At 36.8% G+C, this 12030-nt stretch overlaps 1 protein-coding gene and 1 non-coding gene across 2 annotated transcripts in view; both read right to left on the bottom strand.

Moving 5' to 3' along the window:
• The window catches only part of Mib1 (mindbomb E3 ubiquitin protein ligase 1), a 108690-nt gene that overhangs the window by 54500 nt on the left and 42160 nt on the right, over window positions 1-12030 (bottom strand). Inside the window, exons 8-10 of the mRNA XM_005355754.3 lie at window positions 6987-7131; window positions 5137-5270; window positions 1587-1694 (exon numbers count right to left, since the gene is read on the bottom strand). Coding sequence (XP_005355811.1) covers window positions 1587-1694; window positions 5137-5270; window positions 6987-7131 — 387 coding nt within the window. The remainder of the gene's footprint in view (window positions 1-1586; window positions 1695-5136; window positions 5271-6986; window positions 7132-12030) is intronic.
• Window positions 10260-10389, bottom strand: LOC113457133. Its single transcript, XR_003377764.1, has one exon. It is a non-coding gene; the product is annotated as a small nucleolar RNA SNORA70 (small nucleolar RNA).

The raw sequence follows: 12030 nt of genomic DNA, 5'->3' as shown, positions 1-12030 counted from the left end.
TAAAATTAATTGCCCTCCATTTAAAAAACACTAAAATTAACAAAATATCTGTGTGTGTGTGTGTGTGTGTGTGTGTGTGTGTGTGTGTGTGTTGTGAGATAAAGTCTTGCTATATAACCCTGGAGGCCCTCAGACTCAGAGCAATTCTCCTGCCTCAGACTTACAAGTGATGAAATTACAGATATGTGCCACCATACCTGATAAAATAAGTAACACACAACTGGATTCATAAATTCACCATCAAGAAAAATGTTAACTTTTATACTACTGCAAATGAAAAATAAAGTTATATATTCCATTCACAATAAAACATCACAGTAAAAATAACTCATATAATTGACATCTTCTTCAACATTAATTTTAAATTTAAGCACCTGGGTTTGGTGAGATGGCTCAGTAGTTAAGAGCATGTACTACCTTACAAATGACCAGGTTAAATCCCAGTACCTATATTTGGCAGCTCAGAACTACCCATAACTCACCTCAAAGGGATCTGATACCACCTTCTGACCTCCAAAGATACCTGTATTCACATGTACAAGCATGCATGTATGTGTACACACACCCCTGCACCAGCAAATGTCCACTGGCAGACATATAAGTAAGCACAAGCAGATATGCACATCAACACAGACATACGCATTCCTTGTCCTCCCACCAGGAAAAAAAGATTAAACAATTAAAATTCATTCAAACTCTTTCCACAGGCAACAGAAAATTCCAACATGAAAAATGAACTATTTAGTGGTAAAACACCATAAGCTCTTTAGCTGTCCAATAAGATAATCAGAGAAAAAGAATAAAAGTAAAGAACATAAGATCTGGAGACTTCCTTTTTAAAGGATATATCAATAAGAACAAGAACGAGAGCGAGAGCAAGAGAGAGAAACTCTAGCAACTGAAGTATTTGAAGAAAGAGCTTGGAGGGCAAAACTACTACTACATATCCTGCTTGGTCTAAATTAGAAAAATTACAATTCTGATATCCATGGGGAGAGGGAGACTGTTTAGTTGGTTGGTTGGTTTGTTGCTATTGTTTTGTTTGTAATGTTCCAGTTACTAAAACAAGCTACCATTCCCACTTTATATACAGAAGCAATGTCCCAGCTAAAACTCCTATGACAGTATTTGCTGTCCTTTTATAATACACATAAAGTTAAGCATATACACTTGCAGGGATAAAAATGTACTGTAAACACTTCAAAATAAAATAATAAAGAGGCTAAGCAAATGGCAAATTGTAAGAAAAAAGGATCTCTGAGTTCTAGATAAGAAAGACCTTGATCCCAAGGGTATAATGCCCCTAATACAATTCTAGTGGGAATTGTGAGCAAGCTCAGCACTGCTTCAAACATTTCTACCCTAGAAGAAGGAAATGTCTGAAATATTGAGGAAACATTAAAAAGATAGGAATGGAGAAGAAAAGAGAGAGAGAGAAAGAAAAGAAAGTCTTTACCATTTCTCAATTTTTCATTTGACTCTGGACAACACTAGGCGAATACTGAATTTCAAGAATGAAATTCCATCTTATGTAGAATTATTTCTAGAAAGTTTACTTAAGCTGTTTTCAAGCTTAGTTTACATACCTCTGCTTCTACATCTACATTTTGTTTCAAAAGTAACTTCAAAATATCAACATGTCCATTTTGACTAGCAGCCTGCATAGCTGTGTGGCCAGCACACTGCCCATTCACCTAAAAAGGAAAGGGAAATAGTCAACAAACATCACAAAAATCAGAGATAGCCAATATATACCAATTTTTCCACCATGTATAGTATATGGCTCTTTGAGAATAATCTGACATTAAAATGTCACAAACATAGATCATCAACATTATTTAAAGATGCATGTGAAGGCCACCGGCCCAGATCGTGATGTCTTCCTCACTGCTCACCACCTTATTTTTTACTGACAGGTTCACCTAAACAACGTGGCCAGCAAGCCCCAGGGATCTTCCTTCCTCTGCCTCTACAGTACTTGATTATAAGTATGCCACCATGTGCCAGCTTGCTGCTTGCTTATATGTAGGCTTATATGGGGATCAAACAGAACCACACAGGCTTGAATAACATGTACTTTACTGACTCAGCCATCTGCCCAGTCACCCTTTACTTTTCTATTGTGAAAAGTGTTTACTTAACTTGAATAAATTAACTCCAAATAAAAGTTACGCTACAATAGCCTGAATAGAAATGTTAGCATAAACACAACATAGGACTTAACTTGTCTGCATTACTCAGAAAGCACGACAGTCTAGAAAACTTAAAGATCAATTACATCTTTGTAAAGAAAACAATGGTAATTACTAATACATCACAAAGTAAATGTATAGTGTAAGTTTACTGACATACATTTTCTGTATGAACTCAAATGACTATGCTTAAAGGAACTTTTGACAGAAGTAAAACAAAAACTTTGCTTTAAATTTTTGGTATAAAAGACATTGTTAAAAGTAACTTTAAGATCAAGTAAATTTATTAAATTCTCTAATGAAAAGACAGACAGGCTGGAGAGATGGCTCAGAGATTAAGAACACTGGCTGCTCTTCCTGAAATCCTGAGTTCAATTTCCAGAAACAACATGGTGGTGCACAACCATCTATAATCGGTCTGGTGCCCTTTTCTGGCCTTCAGGCAGAACACTGAATACAGACTAAAATCTCCTGAGTAAATTGGAAGCATGGGGACCTTGGGGGAAAGTTGAAGAGGGGAGGGGAGAGGAAGGAAAGGGAGCAGAGAAAAATGCAGAACTCAATAAAAATCAATGTAAAAAAGAAAAATAAATAAAACGGAAAACTGAAAATGAAATCAAGAAAACAAAGAGCTGTTCTTTGACAAAATAAAAAATAGACAATTCTGTAACTTGACTAAAAGGGAAATACGCAAATAAAGCTGGAGATGGGAAAAAAATTATAACCAACAGTATGGAGAAATCAAAGGATCACTGAGATTTTTACAGCTGTATGCCCACAAAGGATCACTGAGATCCTTTACAGCTCTTTGTCCACAAAGGATCACTGAGATCCTTTACAGTCGTATGTCTACAATGAACAAACTCATGGATATATGCATCCCTATCAACACTGAATTTTCAGAAAATAGAAAACTTGGATAGAAAGTAACATGTAAGAAGGAATCAGTAGCAACCACCCAAAGACTTGTTTTGTTCAACTGTACCTCTCAAGGAAGAACTAATGCCAGTTCTCTTCAATTATTATTTCAAACTCTGTCAAGCAAGCATTATCTTGGTATGAAAACTAAACAAGGACACACACAAAACAAAACTAGAGGCAAATATCTTTGATAAACATTGATGCAAAACCCTTTAAAAGATTATTCATCACAACTGTATAGTTTATGCAAAAAATGCAAAAGTAGGGGGCTGGAGAGATGGCTCAGTGGTTAAGAGCATTGCCTGCTCTTCCAAAGGTCCTGAGTTCAATTCCCAGCAACCACAAGGTGGCTCACAACCATCTGTAATGAGGTCTGGTGCCCTCCTCTGGCCTGCACGCATACACACAGACAGAATATTGTATACATAATAAATAAACAAATAAAAAAATGCAAAAGTACTTCAACATCTGCAATCAATAAAGATGATAATACCACTCAACAAAGGACAAAGAAATAATATGGACATCTCAATGAATGCAAAAAAAGTACTTGATAAATCTAACATCTCTTCATGATGCAAAGTGAACAAACTGAATATAGCTGGAATATACTTCAATATAATGAAGAGAGCTAACAGGCTAAATGAGAAAGCTCTTAGATTTGGAACAAGGCAAAGATGGCCACTTTGACCATGTATTTAGTCAACCTGGCACTGGAAGTCACAGAGCAATCAAACAAGAGAAAAAACAAAGGGCATCTATGTACCACGATTTAAAATAAACCCAGAGACAGAAAATCGTGTTCAAACTGAATAATAGAAAACCAAAACAGCCAGCCACTGGCAAAATGACGATCCTGCCTCCAGGAATCTCAGAATGAGTCTCAGGCTGAGAGCTGTCTCCTCCCGTCTTATATTCCTCTCAAGTGCTAGGATTAAAGGCGTGCACCATTACCACTCTTGTTTCTAGAGCAAACTAGTGTGGCTACTGGGATGAAAGGCGTGTGTCACACAGGCCTGTAAGGCTGATTAGTGCTGCTGTTTTACTCTCTGATCTTCAGGCAAGCTTTATTTTTTAAAATACAAATGAAATATCACTACACATCTAAACTGGAAGAACAGATCAAACTTTCATTGCAGAGGAATGATTTCTAAACAGAAAACCAGAAAGCCACCATTCCTGTTATCCCAGAATCTCAGAGACGAGGCAGACGACCACCCAGGGCTACAACACAAGGTCCTTTCTAAAAGCCCAAGAGAGGGTGGAGGATAGGAAGGTAAGTACAAAGGGGAAAACAGAAGGATAGCGGGTCATCCCTGAAGAAGACCTCAAAACATTACTTGAGTTAATAAATGTCACTAACAAATGGCATATCTCAATAGCAAGCTATCCGAAATAAGAAACTTTCATCCCAGTTACAACTGGAACCCAAAAAGTAACTAAGAGTAAATCTGACCAAGAGGTCAAAGATTTCTAAACTGATGAGGAAAGAAACTGAAGAAAACACATAAATACAGAAAGACATACAAACTTCATGTATTACAAGAATAATAAAAACATCCAAAGTCCCAAAGCGAGCTACACAATGTATCCCAGTGATAATCCCTGACAGAAGCAAAAAACTAAAAAACTCTAAAAGTTATATGGAAACACACACACACACACGCCATCTTGAACAGAAAGAACAAGGCAGAGAATATTATAGTACTCTGACTTCAAGATATACTCAAAACTATAATAATTGAAACAAAAACAGATACAAAGAACATACAACGCCTGCATCAATAATCAGCTGATTTTTTGACAGTGGAAGCTGAGGGTAAGATACATACTGGAGAAAAGAGTGTGTATGTTCAATAACCAGTACTAAAAATACTGCCCATCCACATGAAGAATAATAAATAACAGGTTCATACTTATCAACTGCAAGAGTCAATTCTAAATGGCTTGAAAACTTCAGCCTTTATTAAATTATTAAACTACAATTCTTGCTATCCCTCAAAAGCTGTTTTGAAAGGCTCACATCCACATCTGGTCTCTTCAGCAAATCTTCCACTTTAGCCACGTCCCCATTGGCAGCAGCCTTAACCAGTTCTTCATTGAGGTCACCAGATTCTTGGGTTTCAAATAATTTCTTCAGAAGCTGTGACAGTCTTTCTGCAAAGCACAAAACAAACTGCTAGTAGAGGAACCAGATTCCTAAACACTTTTCCTGTTTTACTATTTTACTGTGTACAGACTACCCATGAAGTAATAAGCCTTGATACCAATACATTAAATTCAATCCAATAAATATTCTATAATCATGTATTTCAAGTTGTATATGCAGAAAAAGTAAGGAGTGACAGACAAAAACAATTTGATATTTAAAGTCATACTAATGATACTATAAACAAAACACTAGCATGGGGAATCCTACAATGATACAATGTCTTAATTCTACAGTTCAGATCATAAAACACTACAGACTTTACAAAACTCAAGAGTGTAACAGTTATGATTTAGAAACAATGTAACCTCTATAGTGTCTTGGAATATACATTAGGAGCAAATCAATTTTCAGCTGAAAATGAACATATAAATGTGCTCTGTCAAGTGCCATTTGACTGCCCTAAAGAGTAGAATTAACACAGGATACCAAGTTCTTCCTTAATTTTTGGAGTCATTACTCAAAAGTAGAAAAATCAAAAATTGGGGTAAGAGAAAAATCAAAAGATATGCCAAGTCCAATTATTTGAGAGTAGGTATTAACTATTCTTCACTTTTTATTTTATATGTAACCAAGTTAGCTGCATCTAGCCTCAAAACAGAAATCAACACTGCTTAATTTAAGCCATATGCACACTAGCAATTTGCAACAAGAACTCAAAAGAGAGAAAGAAAGCAGCACAGAAATAACATCTTAAATCATTCTTTCTTTTTAGATACAGGGTCTAAACCTGCCCAGACTAACCTCAAACTCAGATCCTCTTGCCTCCCCCATCAAATATGACTACAGGGTAGCACAACCATATCTACTAACCTACTTTTTCCTTTTGTACATTCCACTTACTATTATGGCTCTGTCTCCCTTACTAGACGGCAAGAATAGACATACAGTAACTTAGAAAATGCTGCGGAATAAAACTGACAGGCACACAAAGTTGGGCATTTGAAGGAATGTTAGGAATGAGTTTAGCCAAGAACTCAGCAAGTTCACATTTTACCAGTTGCTGAAGTTATGCCAGTATAGTAACTTATTAAATGCTAAGAAGAAAAATATAACTGATAAATAAAAACACACAGGAGGAAAAACATCTGCTAGCAATAATGTTGAAAATAAAAAGTAAGCTAAGAAAGAAAAGATTTTAAGAAAGAGAAGGATTTTTGGCAGAAAATGCAAGTTCTGACTAGAGATCAAAGCTGAGCTTCAAGTGTCTCAGGTCTGCTACAGAGAAGCCTGACATGCCCCAGAAAAATTACAAATTCATCACCTTTTCCAGAGAGTATTTCAGCCAGAATGATAGTTAGTCAGTGTACTAAAAAGAGAGAAAGGGGAGAGAAGGGTGGAAAGAAGGTAAAGAGGAAGGGGTAAAGAAAGAAAAGTTTACAAAGTACGCCACACCCCAGTGAACCTATACTATGGAAGAAAGCCAGATGGACATACAAGACTATCAGTGTATGACAATTAGTTTTGCTGTTGTTTGTTTGTTTGTTTGTTTGTTTGTTTCTCAAGTCAGAGTTTCCCTAAGGAGCACTTGCTGTAGCACTAGCTCTGTAGACCAGGTGGCTTTAAACTCAGAGATCTACCTGAATGCTAGGGTTAAGGATGTGTGCCACCAGGCCCAGTCTGAGAACTGGGTATTATGTTTAAGGAAGCAAGATAAAACATACCACCAGACGCATTGCTAATGGCAGATCCTGCAGAAGCCACCTTGGAAACTGCTGCAGGATTGTATGTCCAAGAAGTTCCACAAACTTCCACCTTTAAATCACTGTCTGAATAAATCTGTTGTACTCGGCCAACTTTACCTAAAGTCTTAAAAAAAAAAATTAAGAAAAAAGATTTATTATTAAATACTATCACCATCATTTGTATTTTAAAGTGTTGATTTTACGTTTTCCTAATTTTAAAAATTTTACATAACCATATTCAAATGATTACTAGTTATAAAATTAGTTGTATCTTTTAAAAACATCTGAATAATGAATTGGAAAGCTTAGTTATTAAGAGCACCTGCTCTTGCGGGTTTCTGTTTCCAGCACCCACATGGTAGCTCTCAACCAATTCTTTATTATTATTATTATTATTATTATTATTATTATTATTATTATATTACTTATTTATTTATTTATTTATTTATTTATTTATTTATTTATTGAAGATTTCTGCCTCCTCCCCGCCACCACCTCCCATTTCCCTTCCCCCTCCCCCGATCAAGTCCCTCTCCCTCATCAGCTCGAAGAACAATCAGGGTTCCTCTCACAACCAATTCTAAATCTAGTTACAAGAGACTGAATACCCTCCTCTGGTCTCTGCAGGCACCAGCATACATGTGGTGCACATACATGCATGCAGGCAAAACACGCATACATATAAAATATTAATTATCCTAAGATAAAATTTTAAAGTAACAACTTCAAAAGAGGAGTGAAGAAATAATATGTGCTTTAAATAGAGTAAGAAGGTCAGCCAGGCACAGGTATCAATCAGTAGCAACCTGACTATACCCTGTCAGATAACAGCAGATGTTATACCCTAAGACCTTTACATGCACAGGCACACAACCCGGAAACAAGCACTTCCATTGGCTCCACCTGAAACTCAGAGACAAAAGCCACTCTTTTAACATTACAGAATCGCAACAGCTGAAAACTAGTGAGACTAGAACAACAGCTAACTATTCCCTAACAGAAATAAAGTTAACCTTGTATACTGTTGTCTTGTTTGACTTTTCCACCTTCTAGAAACAAGTCCCACCATTTCTAAATGACAGTCTTGTCTTTTTGCCCATTCTTTCTCTTTCACATATATAGATATGCACATAGACTATACATATTTAATAAATACTACACAAAAATGTTTTAGTTTCTTTTTCTTCCCCCCCCTTTGATCTTTATTAGGGGAAGCAGTGAACAAAAGTAAATAATAGCATACTGAATTATCAGCTCATGGCCAATCATTCCTCTCTACACATTCTCCATTCCCAGATTGCATCAGCATATACATACAAAACAAACATTAATAAGAGACAACAGATCTTCTACTATTATCTACCCACCCAACACTATCAATAATTCTGTATCATAAAACATAAAATATCGATATTTAAATTCCTGTCATATAAATAACTTTAGTTTGTTTAAAATGAAGACCCAAAAGTTAATGAGCTAGAGAGAAGGCTTAGCAGTTAAGAACACATACTGTTCTTGTAGAATAACTAGGTTTGGTTACAAGCACCCCACCCACCCACCCAAAATCTGAATAATGGAATGGAGAGATAGCTTAGCCATAAGAGTACGTGCTCTTGCTCTAGTTCCAGGAGATCTGATGCCTTCTTCTGTATGCTGGGGGCACTCACAATCACACACACACACACACAGATCCAGACAGACAGACATGTAAAAAATAAATCTTAAGGGCTGGAGAACTAGCTCGGCAGTTAAGAGCATTTGCTCTTGTGGAGGACCAGGTTTAATTCCCAGCATCCACAGGATACCTCACAACTATCCATAACTCCAGTTCCAGAGGATCTAATGTCTTCTTCCACCCTCTGTGGGCACCAGGCACATACATGGTGCATATACACAAATAAGCAAAACACTCATAATACTTTTTTGTAAATAATATGAAGTAACGGGATTATTTGACCTATGAGGCTTTTATCAATCTAAATGCTGCTAATTGCTGTAACTACACAAACAGGCTTGTCTGTATGTGACGAGTGAGAACTCTTCTAGCTGGCTGTTCGTTCTGTGAGGGCAACTCTACAAGTCCCTGATGGCATCTTTGCTATCTGTCCAAGGCCCGTCCTCATAAAACTTTCCTCTGTAGTAAGGGGTTTTATCTGAAGCATAACCTGCAAGACACTGGTAACTGCTACCAGGCTCTCACTCTTACAGGTTTCTCCATGACAGAAGTCAGTAATGGGGTTTTATTTTCTTCTGTTTTTATTTTGAAAATGTATTTCCCCAAAAAAAAAAAAAAACTTAGTTCTTATTTTAAATGTATACATGCATGTCTCAGTGTATGTATGTGCACCACAAGTATGCAGTTGCCCACAGAGGCCAAAAGAGCACCAGATCTCCTGGAACTGGGGTCACAGACTAACCTGAGCCAGTAGTGAGCACTCTACCAACTGAGTTTAAATGTCCAGGCACAATTTTTTTTTGAAAAGAAAATATAAAGTTTGTATTGTCCTAACAGCTGTATTTAACAAATATCTTTATATAAATACAAAAGTGAACACACATCTTTAATCCTTCATAAAAAAACCTCATATACATGAATATGTCCATACTGTAGTATGAGGAATAATAAGTTACTCATTCATATACTCAATTACAACCTCCTCCCCACTCCCTTCTCCATCCTTCACACACACTTTTTTTGTTTTTTTAAGACAGGGTTTCTCTGTTTGTAGCCTTGGCTGTCCTGGAACTAGCTCTGTAGACCAGGCTGACCTTGAACTCACAGAGATCCACCTACCTCTGCCTCCCAAGTACTGTGAATACACACACTTTTTACAAGCAGAATGGATGTGATATTTATTAGTGAACATGACTAGTGGGGTATAGAACTCCAGCACAGTTGAAGCCCGAAGGGGGTGCAGGGCCTTACCAGTTTTCTAAAATACAAGAACTGAGGATATATTTGATTTCATAGACACCAGAAATGAACTACTTCTTAGCTACCATGTCTTCAAATTCATTAAACTTAGTGAAGCCCCATTTCTCTGAGATATGTATGTTCTAGTGGCCAGAGAACTTAAACTTGGCTGTACATAGGTCACTAATCATATTCCTTATTCTTAGTACAAATAAACATGATGACCTAATTTGAATCTTATGCCTTATGCCTTAGAATTTTCCAAAGGTTCCCTGGATTCCTGTCTAGAACCTAGATGGGGAAAAATACTAAGATAAAAAATATGCATACCCACCAGAAACTGTCTAAGGATCCTTAGGGCAACTCACACAGTAACAAACAGACTGAATGCACTACCACAGAGGCTGTCATTTGCAGCTGTTGCACAGCAGGCTTTCAATAATCTTAAATAATAGTGTTCCCATGCTAGCTAACACAGCGAAGAAGCAAACAATGTTTTAAACCTCTCATGTTTCCTCGTTTCCATTTCTGACACTCTCAGTTACGCTGTTAGAACATAATCATTGTACATGCTCTGTTCAGTTTAATTAACCAAACAAATACATATTATATGATCAGCTGCTCCAGCTTTACTCACCTGGACTGTCTTAATTCTTTAATAGATTACTCAAAATAGGCTTATGAGAATAGAGCCTTTAAAATCTTACAGACTCAGAACAATTTACAAACTTTACATCTCAGTTTGGTTAAATACTTGGTTTTCCTTAGTTATATTACATATTGATATATACAAATAGTTATATATTTCTTAGCTTTATTAATTAGCACCATTTTCTAGCAGGAAACAATGAAATATTTTTCCATACAACAAAATAATCTTCTTCCCACTGTGAGAAATAATTTGACCTAATCTCTAAGAAAAACTTACAAATCCAAAGAGCTTTTCCTATGCATAAAAAGTAACTTGTTCCATCAGAGTGGGTCATTTAGTCTTCAACCTGTTTTCAATTTCAAAAGCATTTAGCTGGAATTTCAAGTGTTAGTTTAGTGGTAGACAGCTATCTGGCATTCAAAAGATCTTAGTTCAAATATTAGCAATAGCAAAAAAGAATTCTATTTGATTCAACCCTTTACTTATGCTGGGTTTACATACACATATATCAGATATTTTATAAGTGCCATTTTCTATAGAATGTATTTTTCTTTTTTATATTTAAATTTTTTATGCTTTTGACCCTTCTATTGCTCAAGATACTATTTTGGTAATTACGTGCATTCCTTCCAACTTAATGATCACTTTATAAAAAACTTATTTGTGCATGTGTATGTGGTTTGTGTGTCTAAGTGTATTACATAAGTTCATGAAGGGACGTGTGTGTGTGCATGTGTGTGCACCACTGATGCCTTCCACTATAACTCTCCACTTAATTTCATTACATTTTTATTCTTTTATTGTGTGTGTAAGAACACAAGTGTGGCCGAGCATGGTGGTGCATGCCTTTAATGCCAGCACTTGGGAGGCAGAGGCAGGCGAGGCGGGTCTCTGTGAGTTTGAAGCCAGCCTGCTCTACACAGTCAAAAACACACACACAGGTGTGGAGGTCAGAGGACAACTTGAAGGAGCAGTTCTCTCTCTCACCATGTGGGTCCTGAAGACCAAACTCATCATCAGCCTTACCTGCTGAGCCACCTCTCCCTGGCTTCTACCTCACCTTCTGAGATGGAGTCTGGGTCTCCTTCCCTCCCACTCCCTCTTTTTCTCCTCCTTCTTTCCAGTCTCTCAACTCAAGCACTTACTTGCTAAGCCTGGCACTCACCCCCTTGTTAGACTGGCAGGCCAGCAAGCTCCCTGGATTTGCCTCTCCCTGCTAGGTCACAGATGCTTGACATTTTACACAGGAAAATATGGAAAATTTCCAGCCACAGGAAATATGCCTACTTGGTGGGTTCTTTGTAATTGAGCCATCTCCTAAGTCAATCATTATGTTTTTAAATGACCCTTTTCTTCTTTCTCTTTCTTAAGTTCTAAGATCTTGTTTCTTTTATTTCATTCTTCTCTATCTTGACATCCTTATTTTAGCTTATTTTGAATTACTTGACTTTAATGTT

Source organism: Microtus ochrogaster, chromosome 18 (assembly GCF_000317375.1).
Source record: "Microtus ochrogaster isolate Prairie Vole_2 chromosome 18, MicOch1.0, whole genome shotgun sequence".
NCBI lineage: Eukaryota > Metazoa > Chordata > Mammalia > Rodentia > Cricetidae > Microtus > Microtus ochrogaster.
This window is presented reverse-complemented; position numbering and strand designations above follow the sequence as displayed.